At 59.1% G+C, this 17967-nt stretch overlaps 2 protein-coding genes across 3 annotated transcripts in view; one reads left to right on the top strand and one right to left on the bottom strand.

Annotated features, from left to right (window-relative positions):
- Nucleotides 1–15: 15 nt before the first annotated feature.
- TRMT10B (tRNA methyltransferase 10B) lies at nucleotides 16–5879 on the top strand. 2 transcript variants are annotated; one of them, XM_065046590.1, is made up of 8 exons: nucleotides 16–178; nucleotides 256–364; nucleotides 439–563; nucleotides 1341–1493; nucleotides 2209–2287; nucleotides 3069–3136; nucleotides 3437–3560; nucleotides 5157–5879. In XM_065046590.1, the coding sequence occupies exons 1-8, from the start codon at nucleotides 56–58 to the stop codon at nucleotides 5384–5386; spliced, it is 1011 nt and encodes a 336-aa protein (XP_064902662.1). In that variant the 5' UTR covers nucleotides 16–55; the 3' UTR covers nucleotides 5387–5879. The 2 variants fall into 2 exon arrangements, with proteins under 2 accessions (XP_064902662.1, XP_064902663.1); XM_065046591.1 differs by lacking the exon at nucleotides 439–563.
- A 147-nt stretch (nucleotides 5880–6026) lies between these two features.
- FRMPD1 (FERM and PDZ domain containing 1) overlaps nucleotides 6027–17967 on the bottom strand; it is a 28858-nt gene continuing 16917 nt past the window's right edge. Inside the window, exons 10-15 of the mRNA XM_065046589.1 lie at nucleotides 17049–17175; nucleotides 16586–16681; nucleotides 15585–15767; nucleotides 14589–14736; nucleotides 12662–13495; nucleotides 6027–10242 (exon numbers count right to left, since the gene is read on the bottom strand). Of these exons, the coding sequence (XP_064902661.1) occupies nucleotides 8018–10242; nucleotides 12662–13495; nucleotides 14589–14736; nucleotides 15585–15767; nucleotides 16586–16681; nucleotides 17049–17175 (3613 nt within the window). The 3' untranslated portion in view covers nucleotides 6027–8017. The remainder of the gene's footprint in view (nucleotides 10243–12661; nucleotides 13496–14588; nucleotides 14737–15584; nucleotides 15768–16585; nucleotides 16682–17048; nucleotides 17176–17967) is intronic.

Raw genomic sequence — 17967 nt, 5'->3', positions numbered from 1 at the left:
CCCCCCATCGGCAGCTCCGCCCACCGGCGGCAGCTCCGCCCCGAGCACCGCGCGGATGGCGGGTGGCGGGGGCTGCCCGGCGGCCGAGCCCGATGGGGACGCGGCGCTGGCCTGCGAGGCGCTGCGGCTGCTGCGGATCGAGCCCGCGGCCCCGGGCGCGGCGCGGGCGGGCGGTTCGGTAGGTGCGGGCGGGGGTCGGGCCCGGCGCGGCTCCAGCCCCGGGCGGCCGCGGGCTGAGGCCGCGCTCCCCCGCAGAGGAACGCGCTGCGGAAGCGGCGGCGCTGGGAGCGGGTGCTGGCGGCGCGCAGGGCCAAGCGGCGGCAGGAGCGGCAGCGGAGCCGCGCCCGGCGGGCACAGGGCGCAGGTGAGCGGCGCGGGGCGGCCCCGCCGGTGCGGGCTGGGCCCGGGCCCGGGCTGCCCTCCCCGCTCTGTCCGCAGGGGCTGCCGGCCGGGGCGGCGGCGCGGCCCGGGCTGCCCTCGCCAGGGAGCGGCTGCTGGAGGCGCGGGCGGCGGGACCCCGGCTCTGCGTGGACCTCGGCGTGGCCGCCCGCATGTCGCACAAGGTACCGGGGCCCTGGCGCTGCGCCCCCGCACCGGGGCTGCGGCGGGGCCCTGCCCGCGATCCCGAAACCGCGGGGGTGTGACCCGTGGTGGCCGCCGCTGCTGTTCCCCTGTTCCCTGCTCGGGACGTGTCCTGCCCCACCGGGCTCCAGGGGGGCGGTCACCGGTTGGTTCTCACAGACCCTCGGAGTGTCCTGAGCTGGAGGGACCCACAGGACCATGGAGTCCAGCTGCTGTCCCTGCACAGGACACCCCGCAGGCCACCCCGTGTGTCTGAGGACGGTGTCCAGTCTCTTATTGAACACTGTCAGGTTGGGGCCGTGACACCTCCCTGGGGAGCCTGTTCAGTGTCCAGCACCTCTGGGTGAAGAACCTTTTCCCCATGTCGCACTGACCCTCCCTGGCACATCTCCTGCCGTTCCCTCGCATGCCCCTGTTCTTCCCCTCGTGAGGAAGCTGCAGCGCCATGAGCTCTCCCCTCGGTCTCCTCGGGGCTGTTCTGGCCGTGCTGGGCACCTCCAGCTCAGCCAGAGCCGGGGTGTCGGGGGTGCACAGGCAGCAGCTCTGCGGAGCTCAGCCCGAGGGGGTCCTGTCCCTCCGGTCCTGTCCCTCCTGTCAACCCGCTGTTGCAGTCGCGGCTCTGGGGTTCCCTGTGCTCCCGGGAGCAGCCTGTGCAGAGCCCCAGCAGCTGCGGGTGACGCGGGTGACACTGGCTGTGCCGGCGCCGGGCAGAGCCACCGCTGCGCTGGCGGGTCACTGTGCGTGGTGTTTGTTGGAAGGAAACCAGCCGCCTCGCCTCCCAGATCAGGAGACTCTACGGGGCCAACCGGCGGGCCGAGAAGCCGTTTTGGCTCTACCTGACGGAGTTCGTGGCGGGCTCGCTGATCTACGAGGAGTGTTTTCGCATGAACGACGGCTTCTCCAGTTACCTGGTAAGGGTCTGACCACGGTGCTGTGGCGGCCTGCGGCACCTGCAGCGCTGGCCCTTGGGTTGCCCCGAGGCTAAGCTGGGTTTGGTGCGAGCTCTGGTGTGCGGAGGCAGCTCGGTGACAGCGGTTGCGGTCAGATCTCGTTGCCCTTTGGCAGGAGATGGGAGCGGGCAGGTAGCGGGGCGATGTGCAAGGCCCTGCGCTGAGCGCTCGTGTCCTGGGGGGAATTCCCCCTCCAGGTGCCACCTCCGCAGAGACACCCGTGCTACGGGACGGGCCTGGGCAGGGCACGCGCTCCCGCCCCCAGCGCCGCCCCCAGCGCGGTCCGGCCGGAGCACGAGACCCGCTCGTGCGCGTCGTGGCAGCGACGCCGAGCAGCAGGTTGTGCCGCAGCTGTGGGGCTGCGCCCGCGGGCGGGGAAAAACACCGAAAGAACTAGAACCTCTTTTTAAATTGGGTAGTTATTGCTGATCTCCCTTCCGCAAACCACAGCTAGGAATTTTGATTGGTGAGAATTTAACGGATTTTGAGGTATGTGTTGTTCAGTGCCCATATAGACACATTTTCCAATTTAAAAGAAACACTCTCCCTGTAGGAGTTTCAGCAGTTAAGGCAGTAGTGTCAGATCCGTTGTATTTCTGAGTGCGAGAGTGGGGTTTGTTCTGACAGATGCACTTTGGGCTAAAGGCTTCTTCTCTCCCTGTCTTGCATTTTTCAGATGGATACAACTGAAGAAAGTTACCTGGATCTGTTTCCTTCAGATGCAATTGTTTATCTCACTCCTGACTCTGAGAATGGTAAATATTTCCCTTGCTTTAGTCAAAGGGGACTAGGGCAAAAGATCGATCATTAAGCTTTTCTTTTTGAGACTTCTGTGGTTCAGGTGATTCAGTTTCAAGCATTCGCTGTCTCAAATTGCATGAGATATACTGTCGGCTTAGATCTCATGCTAAATCTGCTCATACGCCAATCAGTTTTGACAGGGAGTGATGTTTTGAGTCAGGGCTGTGTGTGGTCTGTACCAGACTTAACCTGGAACCTGCATGTAGACCCCCTGCAGTTCGTAATACTACGAAGTGGAAAAGCGGAGATGCTGTGTCAGCTCTAGACAGTCTAAATTACATCTTTATCTGAAATACTGCAGTAGCCGCAACGTTGCCTTTACTGCTCAATGTGCCACTCTATTTTCTCCTCTTCCTCCGTTTCTAACCGGCCGCGTGTTCCGGGGGGTGTAGCTCCCTTTCTGGTGTCACGCCGGTGCTTCACTCTGGTGAAGAGCCTGGTGGGGGCCGGGGCGGGTTTTAGCTGGTGACTTGGCAGTGGGGATGTGTCTGCGGAGCAGACGGGGATCAGCGTGACCAGACCGGCCACATGTGGGAGCAGACAGCGTTGAAGGCAGCAGTGAGCGGTGTCTCCGGTGCCCCATGTCTGATCCCCCTGTCCCTGCAGCCTCAGCCGCCCCCGCCGCCCCAGGGCGACCGTGCCCACAGCTTTCTCACGGGAGGGGGTCTCGCCTGCACAGTGGGGCAGGATTGTACTGTCATAGAGCGGTGACTCAGGTGCTTCTCTTGTTTCTAGTCCTTGAAGATATTGACCCAAATAAAGTGTACGTCCTCGGGGGCCTGGTGGATGAAAGCATTCACAAGGTGGGTAGCAGCCCGTCGGAACCCAGAGGTGCCACGGCCCCGTTCCCACGTGAGGGCAGAGACGTCCCTTTGGTAGCACCAGTGCTGCCGCTGCCTTGGTTTGGCACATCGCCCTCGTACCACCGTCTGTTTTTCCTCTGGTGGTGCCTGGATCCGGCACTGGGCTGAGTGAAGCCGCAGCAGTCTGGGTGAAATGAGCCCCAGGACAGTTTTCAGCTTCGTGGCTGCTTGTACCCAAAACAACGTGTGTGCTCTGCAGGTCTGTGCGCATTGCGCCCCGTGTTGTTGTTTCCCTTGCAGAAGCTGACGCTGCGAAGGGCAGAGGAGCAGTCCTTGCGAACAGCCCGCCTGCCCATCCGTGAGTACATGGTCAAAGCTGCGAACAGCAAGAACTACCACTCGGAGACGCTGGCCATTAATCAGGGTGAGGGGCTGAGCTGCTGCAGCAGCCCAGTGCTGAGTGATGGGGAAACTGGGAGCAGGGGCTGCTCCTGCTGGGTTTGATCCCTGCTGCCCCCATTCTGTAGGTCTGGTGGCTGCTCTGCCAGCCCACTCGCATGCAGCAGGACTCGCGTTGCTCTTGCTCTGCACGGGGCAGTGAGCGGTGACTGTGGGGGGATGTGGGGCGGCAGCTGTCACTACTTGTCACACCAGTTGCCAGGGAAGGGGACAGAGGCTGCTGGGCCCTGTGGGGCTCAGCCAGGGCTCGCAGCACCGGGGTGGTTGTTGTGTCCCGCAGCGCGGCTCCGCGTGGTGACCTGGGCCACACTGTCCCTGCGGGGGACGTGCCCACACTCCCACTCCTGCTGTGTCTGTGCTGCGTGACGTGGACCCTCTGCTGGGGACCACGGGGGGAACCACAGAACCACAGAATGTCAGGGGTTGAAGGGCCCTGGGAAGCTCATCCAGTGCAATCCCCCATGGAGCAGGAACACCCAGATGAGGTTACACAGTAAGGTGTCCAGGCGGGTTGGAATGTCTGCACAGAAGGAGACTCCACAACCCCCTGGGCAGCCTGGGCCAGGCTCTGCCACCCTCACCCCAAACAAGTTGCTTCTCCTCTTTCAGTGGAACCTCCTGTGTTCCAGTTTGCACCCATTGCCCCTTGTCCTGTCACTGGTTGTCACCAGAAGAGCCTGGCTCCATCCTCCTGACACTCCCCTTTCCACATTGATCCCCATGAATGAGTCCCCCCTCAGTCTCCTCTTGTCCAGCTCCAGAGCCCCAGCTCCCTCAGCCTTTCCTCACACGGGAGATGCTCCACTCCCTCCAGCATCTTGGTGGCTGCGCTGGACTCTCTCCAGCAGTTCCCTGTCCTGCTGGAACTGAGGGGCCACAGCTGGACACAATATTCCAGGTGTGGTCTCCCCAGGGCAGAGCAGAGGGGCAGGAGAACCTCTCTGAGCTACTGACCACCCCCTTCTAACCCACCCCAGGTACCATTGGCTTCCTGGCCACAAGGGCCCAGTGCTGGCTCATGGTCACCCTGCTGTCCCCAGGACCCCCAGGTCCCTTTCCCCTACACTGCTCTCTAATAGGTCATTCCCCAACTTACACTGGAACCTGGGGTTGTTCCTGCTCCAGCAGGTTCCCTCCTGTGGCACAAGGATGTGGTGTCTGCATCCATCAGCACAAAGCAGGGGAGCAGAGCAGAGCTCCATGGAGACCCCGTGTCCCAGGGTCCGTGACATGGGGACACAACGTCCAAGGGGCGATGCTGGACGTGCCGCGGGTCTGACCCACTGTGGTGTGTGGGCAGCGTGTTACTCAGAGCCCTGACCGGGGCACAACTGCTGCTTCTCACCCAAAGTCAGCTCCACGATGGTCATCTGCTCCTCGGGGAGCTGCCCAAACCCTCGCTCACCAGATTTTAAATGGGAGGGAATGCGAACCCCACAATAACCTCCCCTGGCGTCAGCTGTTACCTTTTCCCAACGTTTCACAGTCAGTGTGGTGTGTATTATATTATAGAGCTGATGACAGAGGTGTCACAACATGGCACGTCTTCTGTCCCCAACAGTCTTTGATGTCCTACTAACGTACCGCGAGACGCGAAGCTGGCCGGTGGCCCTGAAAGCTGGCGTTTCCTCTGGAAAAGGCTACGTGCTACCAGACGCAGTGAAAGAAGCGGAAATGCCTCCGCATGACAACGCGCAAGAAAACTCTTTATTTTGTGATGATAAGGAGCGGCGTGTACAGGAGAATCAAACTGCGGATTTCAAGCAGAGGCATGAGGATGAATGTGCATAGAGAAAACAGCTCTGCTTAAGTCTTGTTTAAGGACCTTGTCAAGAGCGACACATTCTACCTCAGCAGTGCGATGCTGGAAATGACGTTTCCCCCTGAGCAGAAAACAGAAGCTGACGGCGCCCTGGGATCAAGTGAAAACCCACAGGAATTCAGTTTTGCTTCTTTGCGGGTGGTTGTTAGAGTGTTCCTGGCTCTGTGTCAACACTGGTTCTGGGACAGGGAGGAGAGCTTTCAGGTATTTGTTTCATCTTTATTAAACAGTGAGTAGGGTGAAGATGGAATAGCAAAGCTCGCTGGCGAGGGAGGTCCCTTGCCGTGAAAAGGACAGTGCTGTTCGGTCAGGGAAGACAGTGGGACGTGATTCCCCAGTGCACCATGTCCTAACAACTTCAAACCAGTTGAGTTGAAGACTCGGTGAGTTGCTGAAGCCTGTAGCTAATCCTGTGCATCTATTAGTAATCTAAAAATCTAAATTAAAACGTTTACACGTCAACTCCCGTCGCATCGCTCCAGTCGCGGGTGGTACACGGTCGCACACCGTGTGGCGTTCACAAGCCTTGACGTTCCTCCTGGGAAGGTGTCTGGGAGCTGACCGTGCCCTGTGCAAAGAGCAGTGACGTGTCACACGGCCACAGCAGGAAGCATTTTCGATGCATGTAATTCAATACGTTACCTTAGCCATTGTTGCTACAAAAAATATCCCCTTATGGTCAATGACTGTGTCTACCCACCAGTGGAAGGGTTGAAGTCCTTGGAGGTAAATCACAATGTCATTTGCTTATGTGTTTTCGTTTCTCCTGGTTTTTCTGCACGCCCCCGGTAACTCGGTGCCGTCAGCCGGTGTCGGCAGCACCCACAGCAGCTGTTGCTGGAGACCGGTGCTGCTCCCGCACGGGTGGGTGTGCGTGGGCTGGTGCCTGTTCCTCTGCTGTGCCAAGGGGCTCTCTGTGTTCTTGCTCCTCACATCCCCGTGCACATCAGCTGTCGGTGTGTGGGGGGAGCTCTGCGCCTCAGTCACAGTGCAGGACGCTGCCACTGTCATCGCGGCCCTGGTTCACCAGCAGCCGCCAGCGGCTGAGGGGTCTGGGCCAGCAGCGCCGCCCGCCCTCACTCAGCATCTCTGGGCTGCTCAAGGCTGCCGAATTCCCGTGGGGGTGTGCCTGCCTGGCTGGTAGGGAGGTCTCCTGCGGGGGCTGCAGCTCTCCCTGCCGCCCCAGCCAACATCCCCTCCACACCGGGGTTCAGCTGCGAGGACCTGCCCTTTGCTCCCTCTGGAAGTACTAAAGCAGGAGCAAAAAGCAGAGCTGGCCTTGCTCAGATGTCACAGAGCCGCAGGACAGCCCTGTCCCCGCAGTGCTGGGGAGCTGTGGGGTGCGGGGGCAGAGCTGGGACACACCACCCGCCTCTGCTGCCTCTGCAGACCGTTGCACCCTGAGCACGTGCAGCTGCAGCCACCGATCCGCTGCAGCCACCGATCCGCTGCAGCCACCGATCCGCTGCAGCCACCGATCTGCTGCAGCCACCATCCTGCTGCAGCCACCGATCCGCTGCAGCCACCGATCCGCTGCAGCCGCCGTCCCGCTGCAGCCACCGATGCACTGCAGCCACCATCCTGCTGCAGCCACCAACCCACTGCAGCAACCGACCTGCTGCTGCTGCAGCTTGCCATGCAGCAGGGGGGCTGCAGGTGTCCCTCGAGAAAGTCACAGCTCCCAAACGAGCCCCTGGGTGAGACACCAGCATCAGGGACTTGTTGCTGCCCAGGTCCTGCTCCAGCTTGGGATTCCTTAGGGATGCAGAGCTGACGACCCGTGCGGGCAGCAGCTGGCACGCCGCTGGGAAACACCACACGTGGTGGAAGAAGATCTGCTGACAAAGCTGGGAAAAGGGGCCTGTCCTCTCGGCAGCCGTGAAGGTGGCATTTCAGTCTCCAGGATTACTCCTTCCTTCTGGAAGATGCAGATCTGCAAGTAGCACGGGGCAGGGGCGTTAATCAGGAGCTTCCCTCAGGCACCAGCACACAGGAACAGAATTGCTGTCTGACACACAGAAACCATGTCAGAAGGGCAGGATTTGGTGTTGCGTCTCTCACCTGGGACAACCCTCTTCTGCCCTTGCAAGTAAAAGCAGTTAAATATGGCGTAGCTTTGTTCCCAAAGAGCTTTCTGTCACAACTGGACACATCCTCAGCCACACGAGGTGGACGAAGCAGCCTGGGTTCCTTCATGTCGGCCAGGGTGGGATCTGGTGTCCCTGCCTCACAGTGTGCCCGGAGGGCGAGGGCGGGAGGAAAAGCAGGACAAGAGGCTTTGTCCCTCTCCACAGCTGACAGAAGGCGGCTGAGACACCACCTGGAGACGGGCCACCTGCAAGGCCTTTGGGCGGCGAGGGACAAGCCCCAGGCAGGATACACAAGCCACTGAGGTGCTCTACGAGTTTGCATGTTACAGGCTGTGTCCGCACAACGGCACACGGCCAGGCTGGAGGGCGGCGCGTCCTGCCCACGGCCGCCCCCGATGCGTGGGGCTCAGCCCACGGACGCGTCCTGCGCCCGCCCCGGAGCTGTGGGGCTGAACGCGCTGCCAGCGGCCAGGGAACGCGGCCGGGCCCCTGTGCCGCCGGGCAGCGCGGTCACAGCTGCTGCAGCAGGCAGAAGGCGGCGGCGGCCAGGGCCGTGTGCTGGCGGGACAGGAGCCGGGCGCCCAGGCCCGCGCAGCCCGGCCCGCGCAGCCGCGGCTCCGCAGCCTGCAGCAGCTGCCGGTACGTGCCCACCACGTCCAGCAGCGCGGCCCCCAGCGCCCGCCGCCTCTGCCGGCACCGCGGGCAGTGCGACACCTGGAGCGAGGCCTCGGCCAGCTGCACCAGGTGTCCGAACGTCGCCCTCAGCGCGCCCTGCAGCTCCCGCGGGGGCTGCTCGGTGCTCAGGAGCCCCTGGCAGCTGGACAGCAGGCGCCGGGAGGCCATGCCGAGGGCGGCCTTGCTCTCGGCGCGCTGCTCTGCGCATTGCTCCTGCGGGTGGGTGGCTCGGTTCCCGGAGAGCTTCCCCACCACCTCCTGAAGCTCCGCGGTGTAGCCCAGGAAGCAGGAGAGATCTGCAGGGCTCATCTGCGCCTGGTCGTTCAGCCAGCCGAGGGCTTGGGCGGGAGGGCCCCGCCGCGCCACGTCCCCGCAGCCCAGGGGCGTCCCGGGCAGGCTGCGGCGGCGCGGCGGCGCGGCGGTGAGCGGCCCCGGGAACGCGCGGCACGTGGGGACGGGCGTTTCCCCTTCCCCCTGGTCGTCGGGCCGGTGGAAGCAGCTGATGTAGGACAGCCGGCAGCTGCACTGGTCCACCCCGAGCTGCGCTGGAGGCGTCTTCTTCTCTGCGGAAAAACCCGAGGGCCCGCTCGTGATGGCGTCAGAAGGCTCATCCTTGTGGTTAAAGCAGAGGAAGGAGTGTTTTGAAGCCCCGTGGTCTCCTGTGCTCCTCCCCAACGAGCCCAAGGGAGCTGGGCCTGAGGAGGCGGGAAGCCCTAGAGACGAGGCAGAGCCTTTTCCCACCTCAGGAGCCCGTTCTGTGGGAAACGGTCTCTGAACGGGCCGTGGCTGCTCGTCAGCCACATCTCCCGCCTCTGATCCAGGCTGCCCCTCATCCACGCCATGGCACACCGGCTCTGTCTCAAAGGGGGGCCCGGCTGGGCATGTCTGTGTCTCCGTTCTGACAGCATCAGCCCCCAGGCACCCGCTGGTCTTCTGAGATGCCAAAAACTCTGGGGGGGCATCTGCCCTTCCCTGAGACGGGCTGGGTGACGTGGGGTCTGTCCTGACCCTGAGAGAGAGCCAGGAGAGGCGAGTTATAACCCCCGAAGTGCTGCTGCAATCTGTTAAGAGCTGGGTTGCGTCTGGAAAACCCACGCATGTTTTCTTGTGCGCTTTCCATAAGGCCTCCATGCTTACCGCTTGTCTGCTTTTTGCCTGTGACAGGGCGCCGTCGCTGCTGTTTTGTGCACAGCTGTCAGAAGTGGCTTTTCTTTCTTTGCAGGGAGCTGGGACAGGCTCCGCACACACCCCTTGCCCCCCGGCAGTGGCAACCGGCTCCTGCTCCTGGGCCACCTCACGGGGAGCGGCCGCACGGGGGCCGCGGGCGGGCGGCAGCGGCGTCTGTTCGCTAGCAGGGCAGGGCAGGTCTTGGCCCGGGGACGGGGACGTGTCACCAGCCTCGTGCTGGGCTGTGGTCGCCTCCTCCAGAGCCGCCTGGACCAGCCCGTGGCTGGTGGCCACACAGCTCTCCCCACTTGCCCACTCGGCATCTGTCTTCGTGGAGTGGCGTTCCTGGGCAGCTGTGTTCTGTCCCCTGGGAAGGGACAGGAGCGGCGGGTGTGCAGCGAGTGCCGGCTGGGGGCCACCGCCTGCGCCCCCCTCCCCATGCTGCTCACCCGGCAGGCGGACTGCTGAGATGGGGGAAACCACCGATTCAGTCACAGATTTAGTTTCCATGGCGTCAGGCTCCATTTCCAGCAGGTCAGAGTACGGGCTCGTGTCTCCCTGTGCCTGGAGCCCCAGCTCCGCGTCCTCCCCGGTGTCCCCTGCGGACGGCGGAGCGGGGGGACGAGCGGAAAGCGGCGCTGGGGGCGGCCAGGAGCAGCGGTTCTGCACAGAGCCGGGCAAACCCAACGGGAAAGTGACCTGCGAGGTGTAATCCGTTTGCAGGAAAGATCTCCTCTTCCTCAGGCTCTTGGCGCACGTCAGCTCCTTCTCCCGTCTGTGTTTCTCCCTTGCCATCTGCCTCAGCACCAGGGTTTGCCCCGAGCTGTCACACCCTGGTTTCTCTCGGACACAGGAGCTGTCTGTGCCCTCCCAGGAGCTCGTGTTGTAGCCTGCTGGAGGGAAAAAGATGCAAGTCAGACAATAACCCCAGGCAGCAGAATATCATAGATATACTATCTATCTATGCACCTACGCGGTGCGCCAACGTGCTCCCAACACAAGTCCTGCAGCTGCAGACAATGTTGGGCGACAAAGCCTGGCTCCCAAGGGCCGGAAACCATCTCTTATGATCAAGCCTCTACTTGGAATCAGCTATGTCAAGAGAAATGAAGAATCTGGGCCTGTGGCTGGAGGGCTGAAGTGCAGGATTAGTGACAAAGGGCGCTGGGTAGTCCCTCCCCTGGTTCTGACTGCACGTACGGCTGTAATTCACAAGTTAAGTTGGGTGATGTTAGCAGCAGCTACAGAGAGCGCTGCCTGCACTGCACAGCCATTAACGTCTCATAGAAACATTGCCAGAGATTCCCAACTCAGATATTTAGATGATAACATTTCCAGAGATTACAAATTTGTGCCTGAAGGTGGTATTGTTACTGTGCATGAACACTAAAGCCAAATTGTTCTAACTGCACAAAACAAATTTTTGAGGAGTTCAGCTAATGTTGAACTGACTGTTTCAGGGACAAGAATCCTCTCCTTTCTGAGAAAACACAGCTACAGGGAGCAGCTCAGCCGCAGGGCTCCTTGAACCACTCACACAACACGGCCCTGGCCTCAAAATTGCTTTTCCACTCAGGGGTGAAAGGATCAATAACGTTTTCCAGCTGTCAGCTCTGCTCAGCTTGGAGGAAGGCACTGCCCGACGGCGGGAATATTGGCCGCGAAGCTCCCCGTCCGTGCAAGGACACCCGTCTTTCGAGTGTTCTGTCTCTGGGACTCGCCACTTCTCACTGGGGGATTGGACTAGGTGATCTTTTGAAGTCCCTTCCAATCCCAAACATACTGTGATACGGAAGATTCAGCCTACGTGGAGGGATGCACAGAACCTACTCACGCAGCATGTTGGCTCCAGCACCAGGCAGAGCCACACGTCAGTAACCTGGATGTCCTGCAGGAACCCGAGCACATTCCAGCATGCCAAACTCATTTGAAAAATAGCTTTTTTTTCTGGGATTCAGCGCTTGGATGTGATGACAGATCCCCCTGCAGAGCTGCAGCTCTGACCGCTCTGCACACGTCCAGGGTATTTCTGCTGTGGTGCTTGCTCTTGACCCCCAGCCCAACCAGCGGCAGTTCAGCTCAGGTTCCGTGGGAGGGAACGGCCTGAGCTGCAGCCACGCCAAGGACTCGTGTTCGGAGACCCACGGGGAAGCAGAACGGCACCTGAACCCCCATCAGTTGTGGGTGCGGGTGGTCTTGTGCAGACCTTTCCCACCGTGTGTGATTTGGCCATGAGCCGTCCACTTTATTCCATAAATGAGTCAGCCTGAGTGAGCCACTGTGAGCTCCCTGCTGGGTAACTGGCTGTATGGCCATGGTTTTACTACTCACTGATCAGCGGATGAGCCCTATTTAAGTTTCATATCAGTCATTTAGCTTCAGTAAATGTGTACTGAATAGAATGAATCACCTGGTATTATAAAGCTGTGTGATTTTTAATACACTCTCTGCTTCACGTTACTCAGTAAGCTGCATTTGCTGCAATCTTAAGCTGCAAAGTTCTGCTCGGATTTACCAAAAGCAGGTACAGACTACACCAAACACCTGCGAGATCAGGTCTGGTTTGTACTGTGCTGGGAAGAACAGAATTGACTGGGGAGAAAGTGACAATGTCAACACTAACACAAAGACAGGACGGACACATCAGACGGGCTGTTCTGCACCTTGCTGAGAGAAGGATCCGGTCCGTCACACAGCAGCTCCGGCGCTACGGACTGTGAACAGCATCTACAGTGCAACAGAACAAAGGCCCGTCCGAGATCCGTGAAAAAGATCCAGTGAGAAGCAAGAGGAGCCCAGACTCAACTATTGCTATTGCACTGAATCACGGTGTGATTGAGCCGTAAAGATGTAAAAATTGGTGGTTTTCTGTGCTTGAACTCTGCACAGGCATCCAGCTCCAGCCAGCCCTCCTGCTATTCTACTCCATTAAATTAGTGGTTTCTATGAACTCTGATGCCTGAGAATTTGCTTTGTGAGTCCTGGGATCCAGACTTCAGAGCAAACAGACCCCTGGAGGGAAAGTGAGCAGGATTCGGCTCGGTGTATTTCCCCCATGCAGTAAATAACAGAGTGAACCTGCCACCGAACTCTTTTGAGTCATGCTTTTCTTTGAGTGACCCGAGCACTGTTCTGCAGCAAGCACAATGCAGTCACTCCCCCACGACACTGCCGAAGAGTGGCTTATGGAGAGCGGCTGTTCAAACGTGCTTCAGAAATCTTGGGAGAGCTAAGGAGAGCTGAAAGATGGTTCCTGCAGGAAGAGTGTCACGGGAACGGAGCGGGGTGCGAGGGAGGTGACCCGCGGTTTACCTGCCCGCGCCTCCGGAGGGCTCAGCCTGTCCGCAGCATCGTAGAACTCCTCCTCGGAGCTGGTGTCACCAAAGCCTGGGGGCGGCTCCAGCGTGAGCTCGCTCCCCTCTGCTGTCCCCTCTGCTGTCCCCTCTGCTGTCCCCTCTGCACCGCAGGGTGAATCTTCCTGGGCAGACAGGTCTCTCCAAGGGCTCCTTTTGGGGCTGTGGCTGGTGTTGCTCCTCTCCACGCTTTCCGCGGGGGATGTGCTGTAGCACAGGCTGTAATAGCCCATGGTGTTTCCCTCAGACAGCTTGGTCCCCAGCGCACACGCGCTGATGTCCTCCTGTCTCTGCTCGGAGGGGTTGTCTTCACGCCCCGGCTCCTCTGCGAGTGGCACCTGCAAGAAACAGAAGTAGTCCCTGGGTCCTGCTCCGCTGCAGCCTCCTGCAGCACGAACCGGGAGGAAGCTCTTGTCTGAGCTGCTCATCTCCTGCACTGTTGGCATGCAGAAATGGAACAACTCTGGCCTGGAGGAAGAGCAAGCTTCCAGCTCATCTTCCTCCAGTGCGTCCATAGAGTCGCTGGAGCCACTTGTCTTAAACCCGCGGCTCTCGGTGTTGGCTGAGTCCGAAGCCTCGGATGTGCTGTCTGTTGCATTGTCGCCCCCATCGCACGGGTCACCCCCTGCGGGCCGTTCCTTTCTGCGGTCCTTGTCTGGGCTGCGGGGCTCCCCCAGCGCCTCGCACGCGGGACGGGCGCCGCCGGGCGCTGCAGCCGCCTCCGGGCCCTGCTCCGAGGAGGAGTCCAGCTCCCAGGAGTCTTCAGAGTCGCTGCACGTTCGGGACTCGTACCCTGCGATTCAAACACATCTGTCAGCCCGTCCTTTGCGGTGGCAGAGGAACTGCACCACGAGGGTTATGAACAGCACCACGAGGGTTATGAACAGCACTACAAGGGTTATGAACAGCATGATGAGGGTAATGAACAGGACCACGAGGGTTATGAACAGCACAAGTGTTATGAACAGCATGACAAGGGTTATGAACAGCACGATGAGCATTATGAACAGTGCAATGAGGGTTATGAACAGCACCATGAGGGTTATGAACAGCATGAGGGTTATGAACAGCACAATGAGCGTTATGAACAGTGCAATGAGGGTTATGAACAGCACCACGAGGGTTATGAACAGCACGAGGGTTATGAACAGCACGATGAGGGTTATGAACAGCGCAATGAGGGTTATGAACAGCACTATGAGGGCTATGAACAGCGCAGTGAGGGTTATGAACAGCACTATGAGGGCTATGAACAGAACAAGGGTTATGAACAGCACGACGAGGGTTATGAACTTGTCTGCACAGCAGGGGCTGCAGCACAGAGAGCTCTGCCCCTGTTTGCCCATCAGCAACACGGCGAGGATGCGATCTGAGCTGCGGGGCCACAACCTCCCGCCGCAGGCCGGGTCCCCGCCGCTGCTTTGCCTGGTTTCGCTGCAGAGCAGGAGCAGAGGGAGCTGCAGAACAGCAGCCACGTAACTCGCTGCCTAAAGCCTCATCTGCAGCCCCTGTGGTCCGGAGCTTTCCTGACAAGGCACAGGACAGCGGCGAAGAGCTCCTCCTGCTCCTGCCAGCAGAGGGGAGGTTTTCTGATGGTAAACGAGCACAAGCGCTCAGTGACACATTTGCCATGTCGATGACAGGCACTTGGCTTTCTCTTCTTGGGAAAAGCTGAAATTGCGGCTGCTCTTCCCCTGCCCAACACGTCTGGAATGAGGGAAACCTGGCACTGCCCGCGCCAATAACTGGCAGATGCCACTGCAAACTCTCGGGCTGCTGTTCCGACACTGTTCCCAGGAGGGAACAGCACCTCTAGTGCTGGAGGATACACCCGCTTTCTCTCCATATTTTGGCAAAAAAAAATGGCTGTTTTTGTTTTTTCAAACCTTCTTCAGCTGAGACACGGTGCAGTTGCTGTTTTTTCTCTCCCCAGGTAAATATGGAGACGTTTGCATTCACAAACAGTCTGTAATAGCCAATGATGAGGCACACAAGATCTTTTGCACTGTTTGATTCCAGCAGCAGAGTCAGCAGCTTTTTTTTTCGATGGGGGGACATAGGGGGAAGAAAACAGTAAAAACAGGTTAGTGTAGACAAATATTGCTTGTAACACGATCTGCGTGAGCATGCTGCACGCTGCAAAGGCATTCCCTCTCCCCCAGACCGCTGCAGAGCACCCTGCTCCTGCCTGAGGCACACAGAAAGAAGATGAACTCTTCTCCTCACATTTTCTTTCTTTGACAGGTCTCACTGATGGGAGTACAGCAGCAAGAATCACTTCAGTCATTTCGTGTTCTTCCTACAAGCTTTCCCTTCTGAGTCTGTCCTAAGCCTTTTGTACTGATGACACCATCAGCTAAATGTCAAATTTTGACTGTTTTTCAGGCTGGTGCGGGGCTGGAGCACAAGTGTGATGGAGCGGCTGAGGGACCTGGGGGTTCAGCTGGAGAACAGGAGCTGAGGGGAGACCTTCTGATCTCTGAACTGCCTGAAAGGAGCTTGGAGCCAGGGGGGTCGGGCTCTGCTCCCCAGGAACAAGCGCCAGGAGCAGAGGAAACGGCCTCAAGTTGTGCCAGGGGATGTTGAGGTTGGATCTGGGAACAATTTCTTCCCCAAAGGGCTGTGGGGCATTGGAACAGGCTGCCCAGGGCAGGGCTGGAGTCACCAGCCCTGGAGGGCTGGACAGACGGACATGAGGCTCTCAGGACACGGGGCAGGGACGGGGGTGGGGGAGCGGGTGAACTCGATGATCTTGAGGGGCTTTTCCAACCAAAATGGTTCTGTGATTGTATTAAGATGAAAAGAATGGATGGTGTGAACACCTCCCGCTCGGTCTCCAGCCCTGACACAGCCTCGCTGGCCGCCACGACAGCTCCGCTCACCTTCAGGTCCTGCAGGTAGATCTTCACCATGCTCACTTTTTCAGACTCCTCTGCCAGCTCCACCCTGCTGATGCTTGCAAACTCTGCCAGACTGGTCACAATGTTGAGCTTATTGTTGATGATCTGGCTCACCCCGTACTTGGCGCCCACCAGCAGGGCGACGTACGATTCTCTGTCCTGTAGCTGTAGGGGAAGAGGTTAAACCTGTAGCCAAAATCTGCACAGGAACCCACTCGCCTCTGCTGGGCAGCGAACTCCTCAGCCAGCCCAACCTGTGTGGCATCTCTTTAGGCCTCTTTAGGTCCACAGTTTGGTACAGATCCACATGGGGACAGGCGAAACAGTCCAACCCAACCCAGCCCAACACATAAACCAAACCAAACAAAAACACCCGTGGTGAAAAGAGCAGCGTTCTTTTCTACAGCGAGGTTTTTAAGCGTGGCTAATATACTTTCAAGGGTTTTTGACACACGCCCTCACATCTCTTAAGTACTTTATGACATATAAAATACAGACTGAGCTCATCTGAAGAGCCAGAGTCACAACTTTCAATAGAAAAAAATACACATAATTATTGTGTATGCTGGTATGTTATTCACTTCGGTGGAACAGTGCTGAGTTAACCTAGTCCCTTGTCAATATTTATCACGATGTCCCAGGACAGGGAAGGGTGGTGTGACTGGAGCTGGCTCAAACAGCACCGCTGGAGGTAACGTCACGTTTTCTACGAGCACCAAAGCAAAGACAGGGAAGGACACCCAGTAAGAGGTTGCTAGTCTTACAGCAATGGCCAATTTATAAACATATTTAAACGTTTCTGCTTTAGATAGGGTCTGCTTTGGTTAAGACATGACCTTGCACGTGAAGAACAAGGGTTAAAACTGCTTCTTGTGCCCTGTCTTTGCAGTTTTTGTCCGAGCACACTGCTGTAAGAGATGCATAAAGCAAGGCAAAAGGACAGTATGCCAAAAGCCCAACACATAAACTAACAGCATTTGTACCATCAGCGTGGCATTGAAGATCCTCCCGTTGTACATCTTCAGGTCTCCCAGTATTTGCAGGTAGCTCAGGCGCACTTGGACGGCTGCGAGCGTGTGCTTCGTTTTGCAAGAGAAGAAAGACCGTTTAGAATCATGACAGATGAACAAGGTTTTCCAGGTGACCTGCAGGCTAGAAGAGGTTCTTTTCATGCAGGACATAGTGTTCGACCAACACATGTAGCTCGGCCTGGACAGGCAGCACCTCTGTGCAGGACCAGCCCAAATCACTGTGTTTGCCACCTGGCAACCCCACAGCAAACCGCAACAGAACACCCTACACAGGGAACTGGGGTGCGTGCACAGCACAGGTGACAAGAGGAAAAGAGAGGAGAACACCCCCAAGTGAACAGAGAGAAGACCCGAGGAGCGGGGAGGGATGCTGCGCCGCCCCGGGCGGCACCTCGGCCGCGGGGACACACGGTACCTTCTGCCGGGGGTCCAGCAGCAGCTGGTTGCGCTTCATGTGGTAGCTGATGGCTTTCTTGATATCCTTCCCTCTCATGTTTCGAAGCAAAGTCGGGGAGATGAAGTTCTCGATTCCCCAGTCCCTCCTGCCAGAGATGGGAAGGGGGCATGGGGGTCCCGGCTGCACTGCCCTGTGTGACACGGGGCGCGCGGGGCAGGGACAGGCTGCGAGCCCCGGGTGCTGCCGCTCCTCCGCACCGCAGCACCGCGGCACCACGGCACCGCGGCACCACAGCACCGCAGCACAGCAGCACCACAGCACCACAGCACCACAGTACCGCAGGCCCGCAGCACCGCAACACAGCAGCACCGCAGCACAGCAGCACCACAGCACCACAGCACCGCAGCACCGCGGCACCATGGCACCACAGCACCGCAACACAGCAGCACCACAGCACAGCAGCCCCACAGCACTTCAGCACCGTGGCACCACAGCACCACAGCCCCACAGCACCACAGGCCCGCAGCACCGCAACACAGCGGCACCTCCACACCACAGCACCGCAGCACCACAGCACCGCAGCACCACAGCACCGCAGCACCGCAGCACCGCAGCACCGCAGCACCGCAGCACCGCAGTACTGCAGCACCGCAGCACCGCAGCACAGCAGCACCGCAGCACCGCAGCACCGCAGTACTGCAGCACCGCAGCCCCACAGCACCGCAGCACCGCAGCACCGCAGCCCCACAGCACCACAGCACAGCAGCACCACAGCACAGCAGCACCGCAGCACCGCAGCACTGCCGCGCTCACTCCGACCTCGCTGTGTGCCTGCTGCTGGGGCAGGACGTGGGGCTGGAGAAACACGCGCTTTCATGCAGAATGCCTGTTTTCACATGGTTATACAGGAGACAATCTACAAGCTTAGTCAGTATAA

The sequence above is a fragment of the Columba livia genome, chromosome Z (assembly GCF_036013475.1).
Source record: "Columba livia isolate bColLiv1 breed racing homer chromosome Z, bColLiv1.pat.W.v2, whole genome shotgun sequence".
In the NCBI taxonomy this organism is placed as follows: Eukaryota; Metazoa; Chordata; class Aves; order Columbiformes; family Columbidae; genus Columba; species Columba livia.
This window is presented reverse-complemented; position numbering and strand designations above follow the sequence as displayed.

Coding starts and splice junctions, on each gene's coding strand:
- TRMT10B (XM_065046590.1), top strand. CDS start 56: ATGGCGGGTGGCGGGGGCTGCCCGGCGGCCGAGCCCGATGGGGACGCG. Junction 2,288..3,068: donor CACTCCTGACTCTGAGAATG/GTAAATATTTCC, acceptor TCTTGTTTCTAG/TCCTTGAAGATATTGACCCA. Junction 3,561..5,156: donor GACGCTGGCCATTAATCAGG/GTGAGGGGCTGA, acceptor TGTCCCCAACAG/TCTTTGATGTCCTACTAACG.